Genomic DNA, 22,848 nt, shown 5'->3' with positions numbered 1-22,848 from the left:
GAAAGTTGCGCCGGGATTCTGACCGCGCCCCTTCTCTTTTTCATTGGCCGAGGAGTTAAATCTCCCGCAGCGCTGATTGGCTGCTGCGACCCCGTTAAAGGTTTGAATCAGCTTGCAGCAGAAGCTAAGGCACGGCTGGAAGAGTTACTTAGGCACATGGGAGAAATAAGTGGCTGTCGAAATCAACGCGAAAGGGAAAGGCAGCAAGAAGTCGGCGTCTTTTCAGTACAAACATTTTAGCAGGTCTCGACTTTTGCGTTGCCTCCTCGTTTTCAGTCGGACGGAATGCAACCAGGCTCCGAAGCGGACGGTCGGGTTCGCTGCACCGTAGCGATCGAGCACCTGGGTGCTGCAGCAGCCCCGAATCGTGTGCTTCTCCGCGATGCTTGGGTCACGCTGGGCCGGGACGAGTTCCAGGAGCTGGTTCTGCAAGTGGCCAGCGCCAGCGGTCCGGGGCGCCCCCAGAACTTCCCCTTGCGGCGGGGTGAAGTGCGGCTGTTTACACGCTTCGTGAAGGAGGGGAAGAGCTCGGTGCAGCTCGGTGCAAACCACAATCACGTGCAGCTGCTGCTCTCTAATTGTCCTCCGGATCGGCTGCGCCGCTTCGTCCACACGCTGCGCATCAAGCACGCAGCCGCCCAGAGGGGGACCAAGCCTGTGGCCGAGCGAACGCGGCTTCTCGCTGGCCTCCCGCGGACGTTCGACACGGTGAGCCCGGTGCAGACTCGCGACTTGCAGCAGGCGAGCGGCCGGCAGGCTCTGACTGACGTGACAAGCACCCCGCGGAAAGGTCAGCCCTTACGCTGCGTGTCTCGGAAGCGGATCCGAAGTGAGTCCATCGATGGGAAACAGGTGAGCCGGCTTCTGCCGGAAAGCATGATCTAGCTGGGAGCTGCCCATAACAAAAAGATCTCTGGCCGTCCAGGTATTGTTGGACTCCAACCCCCATCACCCATGGTCTGGCAGTGCTGGCTGGGACTGCTGGGAGTTGGAGTCCAAGGATACCCGGAGGTTCCCCATCCTTGGCATAAGAGTGGTGGCTAGTTTCTGAAAAGTGGACATACTCAACTGCTAATCCCATATGCTGAAGTTGTGGTTATGCAAAGTGACAGATTCATGCACTCCTTAAGCACTTCAGAAACTCACTTAGCAAGTTCCATAACTGAGGCCACCACAGAGTAGGCCCTTTCTCCAATGCATGCTGGTCTTACTGGCGGATACCTGAGCAGAACTTCCATAGTAGTATGGGCAAGGTCAAATTATTATTTTATTTGAACGTAAGGCTTCTTTGGTCCAATTGAAATTCAAAGAACTATCCCTCTGGATAAGAGAGGCATTCTCCTTTCTGGCTGCTGTAATCAAGAGAGATGGGGTGGAAAATTCTCATGAGCACTTAGGATTCAGAGGAGTTTGCCTTTTGGGGAATGTATTAACTTCTGTTATGCAGGCAGAATGTCATAGGCTCAACCCACATAATCTCCAGGTGGGGCTAAAAACACCCCTGTCTGAAGCTGCTCCCAGTCAGTGGATACAGTACTGAACAAAAATGAGCCACTGGTCTGACTCAGCATAAGGCAGGTTTCTGTGCTCTTTTCAGGTGGCTGAAAAGCAGCAGGTGAAGAAGACTTGGTCCATGTGCTCCCGAGCAAAACTCTCCCAGGAACAGTCAATGGTGTTGAATGCAGTGCTGAGTGGGAAGAATGTTTTCTTCACAGGCAGTGCTGGTGAGAGAAGAGGGTCAAGGAGGGTCTATGTGTTTGCAGGTTAGAGGTTGTAGTGGCTTCATCTACTATGGTGGGAATCTCGCATTCCTTCCAGGACTGAACAAACCTGGAATTTAAGGTATGTAAAGTTGGTGATTCTGATGTCTCTCTTTTTGGGGGTAGTGGCATGGGGCAGGTGGAGATTTATGAGAGATACATACCATTGAGTCGACTTTGATTTACAATCTAGGTGTCACTTCTAAAACTGATCAAGTTTTGCATCTGCCTCTTGCCATTTAAATAGTTCCGCTTTGAAGGGAAGTATGAATGGTGCTGGAGTAATTGTAAAACTGAAATTTAGATTGTGTGCCTCTAAATACAAGGGCTCTCTTTGTAGGGACTGGGAAATCCTACCTGCTGAAAAAGATCATAGCCTCGCTGCCTCCAAACAGCACTTATGCCACAGCCAGCACAGGGGTGGCAGCATGTCAGATTGGTGGCACTACTCTCCATGCCTTTGCAGGTAACTGGGATCCTGGGAAAGGAGGGAAGCGGAAAAGAGCCTAGTGATGGGTTACTGCTGACATACTCTTTCCCCTCTCCTTTGATAGGTATCGGGTCAGGAAAGGCCTCCCTACATCAGTGCATTGAGCTGGCTCAGAGACCCGGAATTCGGCAACAATGGCTGAACAGCCGCCATCTGATCATAGATGAAATCTCTATGGTGGAGGGGGATTTCTTTGATAAACTGGAGGCAGTAGCTAGGTGGGTGGAGTCTTCCTTTTGGGGGATATTGCTGCACTTGCATTAATCCTGTGTGTACATGGCTTTGGGGAGGGTATTAATAGGGCAGAAGACAAAACATTGCATAGTTGTTCTAAAGTTTTGCCTAAGCAGGCACTTGATGCAATTCTGCAGCAAACAGTCTCACACTCACAGCTTTGCCCGTGTATTCTCTTCAGTCCCACATCTAGTTTTGGTAATGCTGTGGCCAGTGTCCACCCAGAGCCACCAGTCAGCATTGCCATCTCTGTGCTTCAGTCCTGTCTGTTTCCCATGCTCCTGTCCATGCACAATAGTTTTAAAATGACTGCTTAAGTATAATGTGGTCCTAGAAGGGGGGTTTGCAGCCACAGAGAGAAGCAGAACTGAATTATATTTGTTACTCTGTCTTAGCATATGCAGAGCATGTGTTAGAGTTGCAAGGGAAACAGGAACAGGGAATCTTCCAGATGCATTTGGATTACAATTCCCATCAGTCCCAAGCAGCATGACCAACAGCCAGGCATCATGGGAACTGCAGTAGAACAACATCTGGAGGGCCATAGGCTTCCCATCCTTGGTCTAGGACATTGCATTTCTTTTCTCTTGGATCAGAATAAAATCAGCTCCCTGAAGGTGTCTCCATTCTCTTTTGGTAGAGCGGTCAGGAAATGTGAGGATCCATTTGGAGGAATCCAACTCATCGTATGTGGAGACTTTTTGCAGCTGCCTCCTGTCAGCAAATCCTCCGAGCAGCCCAGGTTCTGTTTCCAGGTGTGCTGCTGTTGCTCTTTGTCACTGCATGCTCTTGTCACAGGCTGAGCTATAGTTTGATCAAAGGGTTTCCTTCACAGGCAAAGAGCTGGCGCAAGTGTATCCACCTGAACATGGAGCTGACAGAGGTGCGGAGGCAGACTGACAGGGACTTCATTTCTCTTCTGCATACTGTCCGCCTGGGCAGGTGAGATGCCATCCTCCCCCAGCAGAATATCTGGCTGGGGAGATTCTAATCTCTTGGGGTGGAAGTCCTATGTCTAGAGAGACATCACCAAACATTTGAATGCTGATATAGCTGCTTCTGTCAAGTTGGCTGGCCTGCTCCAATACTTCCTTTAAACTCATTGCACTGTTTGAAATTTGGGTCAAGTACTCTTTGAGGAACCATGGAGAAATGCTGGGAGACACTGGGTGTGGAGGAATGGGGAATTTAGAGGTACTGTGCTTGCTGGGGTATTCCTTCAGCTGCAAGCATCCTCGCTCATATACTAGCGATGCAGAGTTGATCTCCATGTTTTGGTGCTGGTTACGGCCTCATGTTCTCATGGAAAGTAATTTGAATGGGCGCAGTAGCAAGCTTGATAGTTCTTCTTGGTCTTCAATGTTTCTCATCAGATACAAATGTCTTCTTAATTTTAATTGTCCCCATTCAGATGCACAGAGGAGGTTACCAGACAGCTAACTCTAACAGCTACCCATCGGGTGGAGAAAGATGGAATCTTGGCTACCCGGTTGTGCACGCACAAGGATGATGTGGAGCTCACAAATGCTAGAAGGCTGGATGAGTTGCCTGGTGAGAATGCTGCAATGACTCCAACTGTGGCAAGTAGCCCTTTCCTTTTAGAGACAGACTTTCAGCTAAGAGCTGGGAACCAACACTTGGGAACTTGCCCTGCCCCTCTTCTTTCTGAATAAAACAACATGAGACCATTATAAAATTAGGCAATACTGACACCAATAGTTAAGTTTTCCAGTCCGGATATTCTTGCCACCGCTTTTTGATAGGTGAATACAAGGACACATTTATTTATTTTATAATATTTTCTTCTGTTGCTGATATCTGCAGAAGTGGGAAACATATTATGATATGTATTGTATGGAATTCTGGAATTTTACAGAATTATGCTTTCAGAATAGTGTGCAGAGCCTAATACTTGGAGCTCACAACACCTGGGGCTGTGGAAGGATGAAACAGAGCCTCCTACATGCAGCTCAGCTATTGGGAAGAAACCCTTTCAAAACACATCAGGTAGGAGGGATGCAAGTTTTTTACATCTTGTCTGTCTTCTAGGAGAACGAAGGTCCTTCAAGGCAGTGGATAGTGACCCTGTACTGGTGAAAACTCTTGATGCACAGTGTCCAGTAAGCAGCAACATTGAACTTAAGCAAGGTGCCCAGGTGAGCATTGCCCAAGCGAGAGGCGGTTCTTTAGTAGGCAATGGAATTTTGCTTTTTTTTTGGGGGGGGGGGAAGAAAGGTTTTTATGTTATCTGCTTCTCACACTAGCGCCACAGTCCTGTATTCTCCACCTTTCCCATGGGGTCTCACAAAAGGGGGTCCCCAACCCTAGGATACTGGAGTCCTCTTGATGCAGAATATGACAGCATAAAGAGTTACAGGCAAATGCTGACTGGATGTTACAGGAGCAGGCAAGCAGAGTAATCATAAAATGAATGGTTTCTATAACAAATATCTATTATATAAACAAAAAAAATTCTTTCCAGTAGCACCTTAAAGACCAACTAAGTCAGTTCTTGGTATGAGCTTTCGTGTGCATGCACACTTCTTCAGATACACTCATGAACTATTATATAGTTCATTTGAGGGAGTCATGGTGGCAGTTACAGGTAATTGTTGACCTTAGCTTGGAATGTCAGAGCTATAGGCTTGGACACATCTGCAAGCTATTTATATGTGCTCAGTGTTTTGCCTGCTGAGCAATTCAGTTACTCCTTGCATTCTATTAATACAGTACTGATTTCTCCCTTACAAATGCGTGGCTGGCTAGCACTGATTATAGCTTCTCAGGAATTGTTACCTGCACTGCCATGGCTAGGTTGGACAGATCGTCACATGACAGAACCTAGAGTATCAGCTGAGTGAAATGATACTCTTATGGACCCTAGTGGCTCCCATTTGCTTTCTTTGAGTTGGTTGTGCACTGCTTTTGATAACTTTTAAACCTTAAAACTGGGAAGTCAGGCCATGCCAAATGCCACAGTCCTTGTCTTTTAAGAGCTGCACCCAGCTGTTAAATATGGGTGGCAAATCTGTCATGCTGTTTAACTGAGATTGTATTGTAACATTAAAGTTTAACTGAGGCCAGTTACCATTTTCAACACATTATTCACTTTATTAGATGGATTACTGTTTTCCCCCCGGTCTCATATATATGTGTTTAATATTTCACTGTATGTTTGGTTATCTACCTTGTGTGCTGCCTTCTTGAAAAGCAGGATAAAAGTGTATACAGTGAATAACATCCAAACAAGTATGAGGCTTTCCCTACCCGAGGAACAGGGTGGGGACATTCTTGTTTGTTTTCAGTGGCAGTTCTTGAGACTCTACTGTTAATGCTGACTGTGTACAATAAAGTCGACTGACTGGACAGGTGAAAGCTGTTTTTCTTCATTAGTAATTTTTACATTCTTTCACTAGGTGATGCTTACTAAGAATCTTGATGTGTCCCAAGGTCTTGTGAATGGGGCTCGTGGAGTTGTGATTGGATTTGAAACAGAAGGAAAAGGTTAGTTTCTGACAGATGCACTTATCACCCATGACTGGGTGTTCTTCGGACTGTGTCTGAACTCTTATAGATTCACAATGAAACTATGGTGGGTGCCTCTGCACTGTGCCAGAGGTGGTGGATTTTTTGAGACACAGTTGCTGTTCTTTGCCATCCAGTTTTTTGTATATGAGCTGTTATTCTACTAGCATCCCATTTGCATGAACTCAAGTGGATGAGTTCTAGGCTGCCTTGCAGTATCTCCTTAAAGACAATAGATATTTGGGAGGTTACCTGCCCCTGACTCCTGGGCATAGGAGATCAGAGTTCTGACTTGACTCTCTTTCTACAGGGCTACCGAAAGTGAGATTTCTGTGTGGCGTCACTAATGTTGTTGGGTTGGAACGATGGGTTTTAAAGGGACCAGCAGGAATTTATCTGAGTCGCCAGCAGCTACCGCTAAAACTTGCCTGGGCCATTTCCATCCATAAGAGCCAGGTTAGTGATAGATTGTGTGATATTCTGTACAAGAACTCAAGACAGTAAAAATGGTCCATAATGGGACGTCTGTAAGGAACTTGTGTTTAACTAGGTTTATCTGTACTAAGGCTCCCACCAAAGTTACTATGGTTCTGGGATGTTTCCACTTGGGCTCCACATCTATGCAGGATCTGTAAGAATCTGCTCATTTGTCTTGTCCCCCGATAAGTCAGTGGAATCTAGGCAGACCAATCCTGTACACCAATCAAACTCAAGCTGTTTTCCTTGCAACATGTGGCTATTCTAGAAACACTGGAAAATCACACCACCCTGCAAACAAAAATATAAAGGGTGAGGGAACTGTGGAAATGCTGTTCAGCAGTGTTAATTCTTCCTATTTGCCTGGTACCCATTTTGTGGAATCAAGCATCATACATAAAATATATAGGTACTTTACTGTACTGGGGGTGCACATACTTATCAGAATAACTAGGGAGTATCTGCTTCCTGACTTTTTCTCTTTTCTTAGGGTATGTCTCTGGACTGCGTTGAGATTTCCTTGGCTCGTGTTTTTGAATTTGGCCAGGCTTATGTAGCACTTTCTCGAGCACGTAGCCTTGCAGGTCTTCGTGTTCTGGATTTTGATCCCAAGGTAGTGAGAGCCAATCCATATGTGTTGCAGTTCTACAAGCACTTGAAGAGAGAAAAATTTCTAAGCCAGGTAAAGTGATAATCTGCCACTAGGCTACCATAACCATCTGCAACTTAAGACATTCTGATTTTGTGTTGTATAAACTGCAAAGGGAGGAGGGTGGGAGAAGGGCAATAAAGAAACCTGGAACAAGGGCCACAGGTTACTAATGGCATTGTGAATTAGGGATATCTGGCCACCATTCCTCTGTAACCCTGAAATAGACACAATGCTCTTGAGTGATTATCTGTCTGCAGCCCTAATTGCAAAATGTATCTTCCCTACATTTCCCTCTCCAAAGAAAAATATACTGTTACAAGCCCATACTTTATTAAAGAAAAAAGTAGTGGAAGGTCATAGTGAATCCTTGCCCCTTCCTTCCATATGGCAGAAATCCCCCCCCCCCCCAGTGGATCACAGTGGCGGAGCAAGCTGATTGGGTGCCTGGGGAGGCACACATGCCCTGTGCCCAGGGGTGGGGCCACCCAAGCCGGGGCAGGACGCTCTGTGGGGCCTCCAAGGAGTCTGCCTGCCTCCTCCCACTCAGCCGCCCTACAGCTGAGAGGTGGCAGGCGGACCGTTTGGGGCAGTGTGGAGCCTGTGGGCGCCCAAGCCATTGTGTCACTCCCAGGAGAGACACATGGCTCAGGTTTGTTGCAGGCCCCACGGTGAGTGCCGCCCAGCATTTTGTCACCCCCCTCAGTGGCGACACCTTCCTCCACCCCTGGGGGAATCATACAAAGTGTGAGTTGCTGTGTATGATTTGTTACTTTTGTTCTTTAGGCTTTGCTGCACTCCTCTATTCAAGCCAATAAAGAAAATGAAGAAGCTGCCTGAACTTTACATATTTTATTGCTCCTTGTACTTTTATTGAATCTACACCACTAAGTGGCAAACTTCTTCCATGGAGAATCAGCTCGTGGATTTTCTGCACTGCAGCTCCTGATACTTCCAGGATCATTCTGTTTTCTAGCAGTAGAACAACATCCTGGAAACATTTTCCACAGGCTATCAATTTTTTAACCAAACTCTGTTATTAGGATGGTAGTAAGATGTTCTGCTATCACACCTTCATGAAGTCTTTTAATTCAAACATCAGCATTGACAGTATTGTACCTATGGCAAGAGTTTGACACACTGAATAATAAAGAATGCACTTTATTTTTAAAGGACATAAAAGTGAATGAAATTGCTGCTCTCAGTGCAGCACATAATGCGTGTACGACATGCCAAGAGTCTGAGTTTACAAAGATGGCACACTAGTCTTCTAGGACTTGCCTGTTACTTACATTCTCTACAGGAGGCCTCTTCAAATAAAATAAATAAAGCAAAGATGCTAAATTGTAGTAATTTGTTAAACTATATATGCATGTTGCCAATTTAGGAACTCCTTCCCAAGTTAACATGGGTCAGTTAAAATTCAGATTTTGAGAAGTGCATTTAATCTATGTTTGAAGTAATATTTACTTAAGGTGCTAGTTATGTTATGTTACAAAGTATGCTTTCTTTCCCCAGTCCCACCAGTTTATGACAAATACTGCTATGAGCTGTTATGAGTCCAAGTATATCCATACTAATATCTCCTTAATAAAATAAGTACTAATGCTACATGGAGGGTTTACGTTTTGACACAGGCTGCTGTAGCATTTATGCTTCTATGCTATAACATAGTAACTTCATCTTTGTATTCTTCAGTGCCTACAACTATAACAGTTCAGTATTGTGTTAGTGGTAGATGGGGGGCATTTCTTCCAAGAAGATATACTACATCATCAAGCATTGCTTAACAGTAACATTCCTAAGCGTGTTATAAGTTAACTTTCCCTAGTTTATTTCAGTTAAAGCCTTCATGGCTTCTATAGCTCCTCAAAACTTATTGAAGGTAACCCCTGGTGAGCATGTTACAGGTAGAAGGCAAAAGGCACTTGGCAAGTAATATGAGATTATTACAGCTTTGCAACTGATATTTTTCAGGTCCATATATATTTTTTTAAAAACGGTTATTACAAAATAATTTGACTATTCTGTGACTCAGGGATGATATCCAACATCACTTATTTTACTAACCGCAATGATCTGTAGAAGACGAAGGTCAAGATTAACACTCAAGGCCATCTCTGAGCTGCTTCATAGCAACTGGCCAAATAAGATCTAGCAGCTGTCGTGGAGTAGTAAGACCAGACTTCAGTGTACATATAATATTAATACAAAACAAGTATCATACTCATGAGCCAAGGTGTAAAAGAGCAGGTCAGGCTGCTTAACCCCCATGCTACGATGAGGGGGATCATGGCTAAGGAAAGCTCAGCAAGCTTGTTTAGTCTTCCCTCACATGTTATGAGAGGACATAGTTCATTACTGGGCAGCACAGAATCGAGTTCCCTCAGTCAAAGCTTTCTTCTTTACGTGCAAGGATAGCTAAAGGAAACAAGAATGGATTCAAAGGGCAGATACCCAGAGTCTTCCAGTCCATGGCAGAGGCAGAAGTTGCATCATCTTTGGAAGTGGTAGGAGAACAACTACTCTCCTCTTGTTCTGGTAAGCCACTAGTAGCTGGCTGCACATGCGGAAATAGCTCCCCATTATTGTTTACAGGCTGGTTGCCCTCTTTCATTCTGCTTCTTTCACCTGTGTAGTGGGTGTTCAACTCTGTGTAACATTTGTGCATGTGACTCTTCAGCTTCTTAAAGTCCAGAAAGCCCAGCTCTTCTGGCAGTGACAGTAGCAAATCTAGGACCACAGCTGACTCTGCAGAAAGCAAGCAAAATGTATGAGGAGAGTGGCTACACTCACTTTGGCAGAAACATAGGTAGGATTTTTTTATCTCCTGTTCTCCAGTTACAGATTCTGAAACTTCACCCTGCCTCCAACATGTGTAACAAATGTAGTAAATTTTCTCACATTAACAGCTAAGCTATTTTAGATTTTTAAAAATTATGTCTTAGACGTTAAGGATAACTTTCTATATAAGAAGTTTTATTTTAAAAACTGGAAATCTGATGAGAACCTTTTATCTGTTTTACATTATATGACAAGTTGCTGCTTCCTCTCACCTAGGAAAACTCTCCCTGTCTCCACGCTCACGGGCCACTCATATTTTCACTGGGGGGGTGGGGAGAAACATAACAAACAATTCCCTTCTGAAATGTTTTCCTTAGTCCCCCAAATCCCACCCATCATCCACAACAGTAAACTCAAAAGTTACCCAACTATGCCCAGCAAGGTGGTTCCAGCAAGGTGGTTGTTGCTTTTAGTAGCACTAAATCTGTTGGAAGTTTTGGCAGAAGGAGTACAGTTTTTGGCAGGACACATAGTGTTTCCAGTCCTAGGGGATGCTCCATTTCTGGGAAGCATTTTTAAGATTTAGTGTCGAGCCCTTCAGCTGAAATAGAACTCCAAAGCAGATGACAAAAATGGCACAATAAAGAAAAAGCAACAGAATAAAAAGGAAGGGATGGAATGATTGCAAATAAAACTCAATAAGGCAGCTTCCATAAGGAGAAATGTTTTTGCTTGGCACCAAGAATACAGTAGGCATGATGTAATAGATGTCTTGGTTACCTGGAGTCACATTCCAATGCAGAAACATTTCTTCCAGTAGCTGCCTGTTATTTAAATTCATCTTGGTCCAACACAAACACCGACTTACCACCTGGTGGGAGTTCAGGTGCCTTACAGCCACGTGAGATCACAGAAAGGTACTTGTAGATCTTTTCAAAGTCCACATGGAACCCACTGTTTTCTGCAGGGGCTATTTCCTCTACATCTGATGATACAGTTGGTTCATGAGATTCTTCGTTGGATTTCCTACTCTCACTATGAAGATTTTGGGATGTACATTGAGAATTCTTTATCACCACTGACTTTGGAGGCACGGAATGGAGCAAGGTGAGTGGCTCAGTAGATGCAATTGTCCAAACCTAATGAGTAGAGAAAAAGTCACAATCAAGTATGGACTTTGTATGCCAAGCAGTCAGGGATTCTCTAGTAAACCAAATACATTTCCCAGCATTAAATCTGTCTGAAAAGTTATACAAGAACCAAAAGAACCAGGACAGAGCCATGTATTTCAGAGACATTTTGTCAGATGGAGACATACAGATATCTTAAATTACTACACCAAGAACAATATCTATCTTATTAAGATCATGGGAAAGGTTACCTGGGAAAAAGCAGTTGCCACAGCATCCTCAAGGGGACCTGTCAATTTCTCAGCTAACTCTGTCCATATCTAAAAAAAAAGGAAGTGTCAGTTGTATGAATAGCCCTTAGCTTATGTTGTGCCATATCACATTACCTACACTTTAAAAACTCTCATACCTCAATAGGTGCTGGAATAGGAGCATCCTTCTGTTTACGCTGGCGATATTGATATTGTTCCTTGACTGCTTCCTTTGCCACACGCTCTTTCAGGTGCTCCACAAATGCTATGATCTGCAAGAGCAGCACAACTTAGGGGACATACATGTTTTGGGAAAGACAGTATCCTACTTTCTGAAGACATAAAAACTGGGTATTTCTTCAAGTCAGAAAGTTTGCAATTACTCCCCTTTAACTACGATTTGCCAGGATTAAAAAAGCAGCATAGGTCTCTCCCAATTCATCCCTTATGATTTATCTGCCAAGGCCACCTAGCTCTCGTGGCTGACCAGAGATGGAGTCCTCATCTCCAAACCCTGCATGCTGGCCATCAGTCCGCCAACTCGTGGGGTTGTTAGTAAGTTCACAGCCCGGCCAAGTTCGAATGTTGCCCTCCACCACGTGGCCACGCCTCAACCCACCTCTTCTTCATCCCTCGAAGGCAGGTACTTCTTCAACAGCTCGGGTCGCAGCGGACCCTGGCCGTGAGCTCTCAAGGCCCGAAGAAGGCGTCGCTTTTCTGGGTCCGTCCAAGCCTGGCTCGTGGGGGCCGTCCTGTAGCGAGCAGGGGCTGAACGCTGCCTGGAAGGCGGCTTCATGGCGCTGAGAAGAGAAAACAAGAAAAAGCTAAGAGCCTAAGAGGAGAAAACACGCCCAGGGGTGTCAATTGCCACCCGCCCAGCACCTATTCTCTTTAGCGCCTCACCTCTAGCCACCCGTTCCTGGCTTCTAAGGCGACACAACGCTGCTCGTTACCTTCCGGTAGTCCTCAGTCCTCAAACACAACGCCGCCTAGTTTGCGAAAAGCCGTTGCTTCCAGGTTGTCGCAATCGGATGACGTATAAAAACGCGCGGACGGCGGCCGCCGAGGACCAGAAACAATCAGAGGCGTAAGCAACCTTAGCAGCGTCTTCCGCTGGGACGGTGGCGGAGATGGGTTTCTAGAACGCCTCGACGTCACGAAGGAGCTCTAGGTTGCGTAGCAACCGCATGGCTCTTGCAGGGATTCCGGAGACCCCTCCGTTCTCATGGGGGCTCTAGAATGGGACAGATCGCCCTTAAGTCTGGCTACATGTCTTGCTGGTCGGCCGGCGTCGCTTTGGGGATCCTAGTCCTATTGCTGTGCGATGGGCCCGGTACGGAGAAGGGTGCTATCGAGGGGCTCGGCTGCAGCCGGGTGTCTCCTCGAGGATGTGGTGGTAGCACATCAGAGCTGCAGTCGCCTGTGAAAAGAGCCAAGGGCACGGTCTCCTAAACGCCTGCCTGTTATACGAGTTTCTTAATTCAATTAACACTCGAATTTGCCCACAAAAACGGATGGAATCGCCTCGCAGGCAGCTCAAAAACACAATATTCTGGACCGAAATGGCTCCTTGCATGGAGCAAGAGAGCTGGAGTGAAGTTCAATTTGAGACTTCTGAAACCGACTTTGTATATTGCTATCATCCTGAGGTCTACCAAATGGTGTCAGGAGCAAGATCCTGGCCGGGGTGGGTGGACAGTACAGAGCCACATTGTACAAAGGTGGCGGTGGGAACAGGATTGGCACCCCATGGAAAAGGGTGGTTCAGCAGGCAGAATTATCTGTTCCACCCTACAAACCATACACTGGAATAAACTACATACACAAATGAAAATGTATTGTAACAATAACTACGGTACATCAATCAATCAATAGATATATAATTAATAATTCAACATCTAAGTTACTGCTGTTTAGGGATTTTAACACAGAACTCTAAAACTGGCCAGTGGCAGCCAATAATACAATCCTATGTGTACTCAGAAGAAAGTTCTGTTGAATTTACTAGGGCTTCTTCTTGGGTATGGTGTTAAGATTGCTGCCTACTTTCCAGGTGAGGAACCATGAGGCTGTGAGATAAGTGATTTCTACAAAGTCAGCAATGGCAGATACAGTCATACCTCGGGTTACAGACGCTTCAGGTTGTGCGTTTTTGGGTTGCGTACTGCGCCGAACCTGGAAGTACCGGAATGGGTTACTTCTGAGTTCAGCGCTTGCGCATGTGCAGAACCACTATATCATGTTTTGCGCATGCACAGAAGTGCCAAATCGCAACCCATGCGTGCGCAGACGTGGTGCTGTGGGTTGCGAACGTGCCTCCTGCACGGATCACGTTCGCAACCCAAGTGTCCACTGTATATATCAGTTTTAGTTGCTGTTGTGGAAATACTCTGTGTCATCCAGGGATTTGCCAGTATATCCCAATTTAACTTCCGACTCCCTGGTCAAAACATGGGAGCTCTGGGGTGGGTTTCAGACCGCACAATGTACTGTGAAGCTGGGAACTACCGCTTTATGAACACACAGATACAGCAGACAAGTCTGTAATGATACTTTCCAACGGAGGCATCATGCTGAAGTCTTTGCTCCTTTTCAGGCTGTGGACTTCACCTTGACTTGTCTGACAATGGAACTCCTGCAGGACTGGCACGTGTTAGAAAGACAGCTGGAGAGATGGGTGAGAATGTAATAAAGATCAGTTCCATTTAGCTGACACTGCACATAAACAAGCAGTAAATGGGGACATCATCTGATCAGCTCGATCCACTGTGGCCTTCCACAGTGTTTCATCCATCTTCAATGGCCATCTGATCTGTGCCTTGAATCCATGGCCTTGGCACTGCACTCTGGCCACCTGAGCTAGCCAAGTGATAGATGATCATTAGATGATTTGAGCCCATTAACACAAAGCCCAACCAAGAACCTTGTTTTCCCATTGCCCTATCTCCAATGCCAAATTGATTCTTCTGATTTATTCATTATTTACTAAATTTAGTAAAAAGCCTAAGACAGAGTACACAGCTCTCCTACCTTCCATTTTATCTTCACGGCAACCCTATGAGGTAGATTAGGCTGAGAGGTAGTGGCTGGCTCAAGGTCATCTAGGGAGCTTCATGGTCAAGGGAGGATTTGAACGCGGGTCTTCCTGGTTCTAGTCAGACATGCAAACCACTATATCTGCCTATTTTTTCAGACACCATCTTTGTCCACATTGGTGCCAAGGAAATGACTATCCCCTGCAAGTCTTCAGAGATGGATGTTGTGATTGGTATGAATCCCACCTACAACTGGAGCCTGGAAAATGAAGGTTAGGCCTTATTGCTTGGGACTCTAGGATCTCTCAGTAGATGTTAGGGACAGATGTGTGAGGGAAAGAAGAGGATGGGTTACTTGGGAAAAGGCACCTGTTGGTGTTCCAGGGCTGCCAATGTTTTTTCTAGAATGATCATCAACAGAGATTTTTTTGCACCTCAGACTGATTTGAACTTTAGCACCCAAGATAATATTTCCCAAGCATTTTGTGTTGAGAATTAGTTTAGTCTTGCCTGTGCCCTCTGTGTCCTTGTGCCTTGGGCAAGAGCCCATGTTATGTCACTCCTCCTCCTAACGACTGCTACAGAGAGGCCATTATGTGGCTAAAATTGGAGTGAGTGGGGATTGGGCCCTGTGGATTTCATTAAGGAGCCCATCTTTGCCTCTTATACCAGTTCAATCACTGCTTGGGGTGAGGCCTGAAGATGCATGGAAAGGTAACTCGCAAACACATTGATGCATTTGTTAAGCTTCCCAGATGTGAAACCAAGTTGACCTGAAATTGCCTGCCCAAATTAAAGTCTGGAGAGTTCAGCAGATTATTCTTCACAACAGGCATATTGGCAAAAACATCAGAACTACTGGAAGTGAAATAGACTCAGAGCTCAGCTTTTAAAAGTTCCTGTTACTTAAAAGTTATAACTGAAGCAAGCTGTGAGACAACTTGCTTTTCCAAACCCAAAACTTGGTTGTAAAATAGTATCAGCATGTCACAAAATATTGACTAACTGTACCTGCCAGTCTCAGCTACCCAGTGCATGGTTCCTATAATAAGAAAATACGGTGTAGAATGTCGGGATTCAAGAAAGGTATTTTGTATGGGCATTCATTGGCACAAGGGCAGCAGAAAATAATTAGACTCTCTCAATGCATCCATGTACCAATGAGCCGAGAGCCACATGAAGCTATAGAAATATTAAAAGGCAGGGGGTTTCTCTTGACCTCAGTATTGGTGCCTAAGCTGGTTGTAACAGAACATTGTTCTTCTTAGGCTGATTCTGCCCTCTACTTTCAGGAACCCATCCCCTCAGTGGTGATGCTTCCCTGACTCTGCATGATTTTCATACTGATGACAGTGGACTGTATACCTGCACAGTTTCCTACACCACGGATGGCCAACTCCATACTAAAACTTTCTATCACACAGTGGTGGGTGAGTGGATTTGACTAGATAGGTGATTGGCTGGAACCAGGAGGAAGATAGTTGGGGGGGGGGGACATATCTTGGGAGAAATGTGGGAGAAATTTTGGCCTGTGGCCAGATGCTGTGGCCAAACATAGGTAGTTTCTCTCTGTTCTCCTGAGGATCCACTGTCTTTCTTAGGTGTTTACAATTTCTTTCCGTCCTCTTGAACTTCTTCATGGTGGACATGATGTGGAAGATGTGACTTTTGCCGTCTTTTGAGCTCCTGTTTCTGTAGGAGAATCTGCCTTCCATATTCCCCTTCCTCTGCCTCTTTCCCCAGGCTACCACATACGTGCAGAGCTGCACGTCCTACTGCTTTTTCAGTGCAACTCTTGCGATGAGGAATTGACGCACGGGTTCCTGAAGACCCTGCGAGAGCATCTGAGCGAGGTGGTGCACCACCTCCACTGTGAACTTCTGCTTGGCGCCATCAGCTGCTTCCCCACCATGGAGAAACCCTTGGATGAGTTCAACTTCCAGGTAGAGCTTGAAGGTCAGAGCCAAGAAATTCAGGGTGTTTCTAGAGGATGGCAGAGGAAGTCAGGATGGCTGGGTTCAGTCACAGTTTGGGGAGGAAGTGAAGTTTGGAGCAGGAGAGGCTCGTGCAGAAAGGCAGGATTTCACCAGCTAGGACTGCCTACTGAAAACACCAGAAGTAAGTGTAGCCTCAGTGTGTGTCTTTGCTGAGAACAGACAGATTTTGGGTAAAGGTACATTCCCTTGGATTGGCTGGAGGAACATTTCTTAAGCAGCAAGGGTGGCAATGGATATGTATCATGATCTGGAGGGTTGCACTAAGTTAAATTAACATAATTAACTGCATTCATGCAAGCAACATATAGTGGATCTATTTTGCCATATCCTGGAATGAGGGTTTGGACTCTGTGTGCACTGATGGAAGAGCGAGCCTATTGGCAAAGGGACCGTAACATATTTGCCATTGTTTTCTAGTATCTCCTTTTGGGAAGGGCTGGGATAAGTTCTGCTCCCCCAAGGCTGATGCACTGGAATTTGATTGTTATAATGGAGCTGTCTTGAGCAATCTGCAGCAGGTACGTCACCAAACCTCATCTCTCCCCTACCAGGAAATAAGTTTGCTGGGGTTTTGTACCTACATATGTTGTTGAGCTGCAAAGAGCAACCATGTCTTTTATCTTCTGGAACAAGATTATTGTGCTTTGCTGCACATGGAATGGCTGGGGCTATTTACTTTGAAGCAATAAAAGCAAGAACCTCATGGTTATGCATATTCTGAAGAAAGGATGGGTGCTTGCATTCTAGGCATTTACTATGGAATTGCCACATTTTGTTCACTCATTCTTGTGATGACCCTGTCATCAGATTCTTATCCTTCTCTGTTTTCCCTGCACTCCTGTTTTCCTTCCTTTTTCAGAAAAAAAGATCAGTAACAAAAAGCAGACCTCCCAGTCTTCCTTCCCCCACTCTTCAACCACCCTATGCATCTCCCTACAGGCCGAGGAAGCAATAACCATATTCATGGAGAACAACAAACGTTTCCCCTTGGGAGAGTCGCCCACCTCCCGCACCTCCTTTGTCAACACCTTTGTCAACTTCCTGGAGGGTGGAACATGCCTGGAAGGTTATGGACAGACCCCGGAGCTACAGGCACGCTGTCCCGACTGCTGTAGTGAGTGGAGCAGGTGATCCATGAGCTGCTGCCTCATCCTCCCCAGACGCTGCCTCTGGTCCCATAGGCTGCAGTGTTTGTTCCCGCCACTGGGAAGCCTCTCGCCACATTTGTTCTTAGCTGTCACCCCAGCCTTTGCAAACCCAGTGCCTTCCAGATGTTTTGGAACACAACTCCCACCAGCCCCAAAGCATCTGGAGAGCACTGGGTTTGTAATGGCTCTCTTCTTTCTACCTTCCCTTCCTCTAGAGCAGTGTTTCGCAACCTTGGGTCTCCAGCTGTTTTTGGACTACAACTCCCATCATCCCTAGCTAGCAAGACCGGTGGTCAGGGATGATGGGAACTGTTGTCTGAAAACAGCTGGAGACCCAAGGTTGGGAAACACTGCTCTAGGGTTTCACTGTAGCTCTGCCAGGTGCCCTTGGGCTGTGTACACTTTAGTTTTCACCCCTTATGGAGCTATATTTCTCAGCCCCCTTAACAAACTACAGTTCCCAATATATTTTTTTGGGAAGTCACATGCTTTAAATGCATGGTGTGTACACAGCCCTTGGATCTGATCTGCAATTCCATCCAGTCAGAGCTATTTTGTCCACCTGTTTAGCACATTGCGCTAAGCATGACTCCCTTGACTCCAGGAAGAGACACCATCTCCACAACTCGTTTGAGGAGCACAATTGAAAAAACAATGCCCCTTGGGTAGGGCTCACATGGCCAGCTTTGAAATCCCTCTCTCCCTAATCCCTCCCCACCCCTCCAGCTTAGCTGATGGACAGTGGCGTAGCGTGGGTTGTCAGCACCCGGGGCAAGGCAAGTAATTTGTGCCCCCTAACCCGTGGATTTGCACCCCTAACCCTAACCCCCAGATGTTGCGCCCGGTGTGGCCGGCCCTCCCCTGCATCCCCACGCTACGCCACTGCTGATGGAGGAATGAAACCTGTGTGCTGTCTATATTTCAGGCTCTGCTCCTTTCGCTCCCCCCTCCATGCCTTTATCTGCCATTTTGCTTGACAGCTGCGTGCCCTCCTGGAACATATAGTGTGGCTGCAGCTGGAAATTGTGTTCCCTGCCCAAACGGATCATACAGCCTGCGCTATGGGGCAACTGTGTGCATTCAGTGCTACCACAACGGGTCAACCTTGCATCCTGCTGCCAGAACAGCTGCGGAATGCATGAGCCCAGAAGGTATGTATCAGGTGGGTGACATGAGGAAGGGCTTCCTGAGATACCTCTCTGGATTTTCCAGCACTGGTTCTTGGACTTAGCATACTGAGAGTCAAGCTAGACACAACATAAAATATGTTCAAGGTTTTAAAAAAATGCACATAGCATCAACTGTGTGGCTGGAGCTGATAAGTATCATGATTGTAGGGGGTGATGGGGGAGGGGATTTTAACTCTTTCCTTGCCACAGTCCTGAGAAAAATCCCTCCTCTGAAGTTGGGAAGATTTGCTGCAATGGGGAATTTCTTCCCAATAGAAATACTTTTTAGTGTATCTTTCATCTTTGTTGGAAGCCGCCCAGAGTGGCTGGGGAAACCCAAATAATAAACAAATAATAAATTATTATTATTATTACTAGCTCCAGAGGAGGATTTACTTCAGTCCTGGATGCTGGACTTGAATTAGTTTCCTTGGTTCTGTATTTTACTTAAAAGGTGGCCCCTCATCTGGGTAACAGACAGAGTGATGTAGAAGTAAATTCTTACCACAAGACTCACAACAGGAGAGTTAAATTTCACCTCCTGTGATCGTGTTAATTATCCATCTTCCCTAAGGTGATGCTCTGTATACTTAATGGCCCCTCAAACCTGTATGTTAAATCCAAAGACAGATTTATCTTCAGATGGCTATGTTCCACCTCCACTATTGGCTGTTGCACTCATGTCCTGCTTGCAGGCTTCCTGCAGACTTCAGTGTGAACAAGATGCTGAAGGAGGTGGTCCTTTGGCCTGATCTAGCAAGGCTTTTCTTGTGTTCTTAGGTACCTAAGAAACAGCGCTCCTAGACTGCAACCATATATACGAGCATCTAGTGAGGGAACAGTTCTGTGCATGTGTGAATTTGGTCCAAACAGTGTTTGTTTGGCTGCCTATTTCCCTTTGGCCTTTCTTTCCACTGTGATACTTAAGCTGTGATCCTGTTTAACTTAATTGAGGCAGGTGCTACTGCTGGATAGGCAGCTTGGCTCTGGGTGCTGAGGAGAACTGGCACTCTTGAGTGATCTGTGTCTCTTTCCACGCAGTTCCTCCAACACATGGATTTCCTGCTCTGTTGGTGATCTTTCTCGTCCTGCTGCTTACTTGCCTCTGTATCATTGTGCTGTGAGTTCTGGGTTTTCTTCTTTCCTATCTAAGCCCACTTCTGTAAAATTTGGTGGGCCAAAGAGATGTGTGGCTGGTCATTAAGTGAGGGCAGGATCCCAAGAGATTCTGAGAAATGACAGTGTCTGTGCAACAAGTTATCACAGATAATTGGGGGTGGGGGTGCCCAGGGAATGCCTCCACTACGGGGTCATATATCTGCACCACCAGTGCAGTGCAACTACCAAACTTTTAGAAGACATCTGAAGCCCTGTTTAGGGAAGCTTTTAATATTTAATAGGTTATTGTATTTTAGTGTTTTGTTGGAAGCCGCCCAGAGTGGCTGGGGAAACCCAGCCAGATGGGCGGGGTATAAATAATAAATTATTATTATTATTATTATTATTATTATTATTATTATTATTATTATTATTATTATTATTATTATTATTTTCCCTGGCTTCTGGGATTAGAGTGCACCAAACAGGTATTGCTTTCATTCCACCTTTGCCCTTCCTCTGAATACAGCCCCCTTGCATAGTTTCCCCACATGCCTTCTACAATTTGATTATTATCACTTTTCAGTAACCACCACCTGATCCTGGCCAAGGTACCCCAACCAGCATACCCTAACCCAGGGGTCAGCAACCTTTTTCAGCCATGGGCCGGTCCACCGTCCCTCAGACCACGTGGTTGGCCGGACTATATTTTGAAAAAAATAATAATGAATGAATTCCTATGCCCCACAAATAACACAGAGATGCATTTTAAATAAAAGCACACATTCCACTCATATAAAAACACCAGGCAGGCCCCACTAATAACCCAGATATGCATTTAAAATAAAAGGACACATTCTACTCATGTAAAAACACGCTGATTCCCAGACCGTACATGAGAAGGCGATTGGGCCGCATCCGGCCCACGGGCCTTAGGTTGCCTACCCCTGGCCTAACCCAACAGAGGTCTTGGGCAAGGTGGATGTTACCACTTTCCTATGAATCTGGCTTCCATATTCCTTATATGTGTCCCTCCCTGTATTTTGCTCATGGGGTTCTGGGCAACCAGAGCTGTATGGGAGGGGTGCCTACTAAGATCCACATGCCTTATGGTAATAAAGATTCCCTGTCTCTGTGCAGCTGCTGCTGGTACTTCCGCCGTAGAAGGAAGAAGAAACAGGATTCTTTTCCTAAAGGCGATGGCGAGACCAAGCAGGAAAAAGAAGTCACAGTCCTTGCTGTTCCGGACTCCCCAAAAGATGACTCTCCCCTGTTGCCTTCTATCACCTTGGAGAATGCTGAAAAAGATGACTCTCCCTTCTTGCCTTCTTCCACTTTGGAGAATGCTGAAAAAGAGGATTCTCCCCTCTTGCCTTCTCCCACTTTGGAGAATGCTGAAAAAGATGACTCTCCCCTGTTGCCTTCTCCTGACCAAGAAGGTGTCATGTTTCCAACTCCTCCCAATCCAGAGGAAGAGCCAGGTGGGGCTGTTTTGCCACCCCTTTTTGAGCTAGAAGAGCAGCCTGTTATTGAAAATGTTGTGTTCCCATCATCCTCGCCTATCTCAGATTTTGAAAGTACATGACTCCCAGTAAATTCATGTCCAACAAACAGACCTGCTTCACATGTTCTTAAAGGTTGCTGATAATACTAAGCACTTGTTCCCTTGCTCAAGGTCTGGGCCCTACAAGGCCTCCTATTTTCTTGATTGGGTTCTGCATCTAGAAGATCATGGGAAAACTGAAAACTTCTTCATCACTAGCCATAACGCACTGCACCCCAGTCTCCTAACAAAACCAGTGTTGGAAGTGAGCAGCCTGAAAGGAAACTGAGCTAATCTTTAATTTCTAGAGGGCATGGAGGGTTATGCTCAGACTGGGCAAGCAACTGCAGTGAAGCGGCTGAAGGCTCTAACCTAACAGTACCACAAATGAAGCAGCAAATGCTGCAGTAATTGTTTTGTGCTTCTGGCTATTACCCAACCAAGAAGATGTCAATATGTGGTGGCAGCACTGTGGGCTGACCTTTACGAATGGAAGTTGAAAAACCAAGCCAGTTCATTTTGACTGAAAGGTCAAAAACAGCAGACTCAAACTCCTCTCCTCCCAGCTACCAAAGGCCTGAACAGATGCACGACTCCTTTATTATTTATGGAGGTGAATTTAATTCAATTCAAAAGCCTCAGGGCCACTACTAAGAAGGCCCTGCTCCATCCCACAGCAGTCCTGTTGAGCATTGGATACACGGGGGGCGGGAGGGCTTTCCTGATCATCTTAATAGGTGAGGGAGCTCATATGTGGAAGAGCACTCTCTGAAATATTCTAGAGCCTTTCCCTTGTCATTCCCTCCTGTAGTTAAATAACAGATTTATGATTGGGGATTGCCAGGCTATAGGGAGAGCAGCCACGGTTCTAACTTTTACAACTGTTCAACTGTGTGGTGGGGTTTCTACTTCTTATAAGAACATCTCAGAGTGCCCACAAGTTTTCAGATATTTACAACTCCCATGGAATGGGTAAATTGGCTTAAAGTCAAATACATCTACTTAATGCAATCTGATTAAGCAGATGTCAAGTCAATTCATTTTCTGTAGGTCACACACAGAAGAAATCTGTTGCAATGCAAAATTCAAAACAAAAGCAAAGCCTGAAAATTGCTGCTGTTTTTCCAATGTTTTGTGAGGGCCCTGATTTCCCATAGCCTTATAACCCCAACTCTAGGTATCTCCTCCCCACTTGTATTCCTTAGCAAATACCTGTTATCATTCTAGCTCCCCTGTTAGTAGTTTTCACTATGATCTGGGTATGCTCTCTGGGCTCATCCCTATGTTTTCGTATTTGTTCAGCATAAACAAAGCAGTTCCATTTTATATTGGTTGATATAAAACATAATCTCAGCTCAAAGGAGTTCAAAACCTTGGACATTATGTACTGCGACGTATGTGGGTTTAGCTGAGGTAATCAATTTCAGGCACCGGCAAAGCAAATCAAGAGAAAATGCCAAACCTCAAGATGGAGAGATACCGTACTCCTCATCAAGTGACATGAACACATCTTCAGGTGAATGCATCAAGTAATCTGAAATGCTACTCGACTGAATGG

At 45.7% G+C, this 22,848-nt stretch overlaps 3 protein-coding genes across 7 annotated transcripts; 2 read left to right on the top strand and 1 right to left on the bottom strand.

Moving 5' to 3' along the window:
• The first annotated feature begins 59 nt into the window (after window positions 1–59).
• Window positions 60–8,527, top strand: PIF1 (PIF1 5'-to-3' DNA helicase). Its single transcript, XM_083742249.1, has 12 exons — window positions 60–852; window positions 1,598–1,724; window positions 2,101–2,226; window positions 2,315–2,468; window positions 3,125–3,239; window positions 3,320–3,426; window positions 3,896–4,035; window positions 4,534–4,640; window positions 5,901–5,988; window positions 6,320–6,465; window positions 6,977–7,168; window positions 7,922–8,527. Exons 1-12 carry the CDS (start codon window positions 286–288, stop codon window positions 7,973–7,975), a joined length of 1,923 nt encoding a protein of 640 aa, XP_083598375.1. The 5' UTR covers window positions 60–285; the 3' UTR covers window positions 7,976–8,527.
• On the bottom strand, window positions 8,281–12,356 carry SNAPC2 (small nuclear RNA activating complex polypeptide 2). 3 transcript variants are annotated; one of them, XM_083742271.1, is made up of 6 exons: window positions 12,254–12,356; window positions 11,920–12,100; window positions 11,459–11,572; window positions 11,301–11,369; window positions 10,788–11,058; window positions 8,281–9,886 (listed from the first exon to the last, which is right to left on the bottom strand). In XM_083742271.1, exons 2-6 carry the CDS (start codon window positions 12,094–12,096, stop codon window positions 9,522–9,524), a joined length of 996 nt encoding a protein of 331 aa, XP_083598397.1. In that variant the 5' UTR covers window positions 12,097–12,100; window positions 12,254–12,356; the 3' UTR covers window positions 8,281–9,521. The 3 variants fall into 3 exon arrangements, with proteins under 3 accessions (XP_083598397.1, XP_083598398.1, XP_083598396.1); XM_083742272.1 differs by having other exon boundaries at window positions 10,875–11,058; window positions 12,204–12,349; XM_083742270.1 differs by having other exon boundaries at window positions 12,204–12,347.
• Window positions 12,357–12,369: 13 nt separating this feature from the next.
• LOC310846156 (zona pellucida-binding protein 2-like) lies at window positions 12,370–21,360 on the top strand. Of its 3 annotated transcripts, XM_083742250.1 has the most exons (10): window positions 12,370–12,633; window positions 13,897–13,977; window positions 14,494–14,607; window positions 15,628–15,765; window positions 16,079–16,291; window positions 16,750–16,850; window positions 17,272–17,446; window positions 18,461–18,631; window positions 19,691–19,769; window positions 20,888–21,360. In XM_083742250.1, the coding sequence occupies exons 1-10, from the start codon at window positions 12,540–12,542 to the stop codon at window positions 21,330–21,332; spliced, it is 1,611 nt and encodes a 536-aa protein (XP_083598376.1). In that variant the 5' UTR covers window positions 12,370–12,539; the 3' UTR covers window positions 21,333–21,360. The 3 variants fall into 3 exon arrangements, with proteins under 3 accessions (XP_083598376.1, XP_083598377.1, XP_083598378.1); XM_083742251.1 differs by lacking the exon at window positions 15,628–15,765; XM_083742252.1 differs by lacking the exon at window positions 19,691–19,769.
• Window positions 21,361–22,848: the final 1,488 nt, after the last annotated feature.

The sequence above is a fragment of the Podarcis gaigeae genome (assembly GCF_964106915.1).
Source record: "Podarcis gaigeae genome assembly, chromosome: 6".
In the NCBI taxonomy this organism is placed as follows: Eukaryota; Metazoa; Chordata; class Lepidosauria; order Squamata; family Lacertidae; genus Podarcis; species Podarcis gaigeae.
Note: the sequence above shows the minus strand (reverse complement) of the source record. Positions and strands in the feature narration are given on the sequence as shown.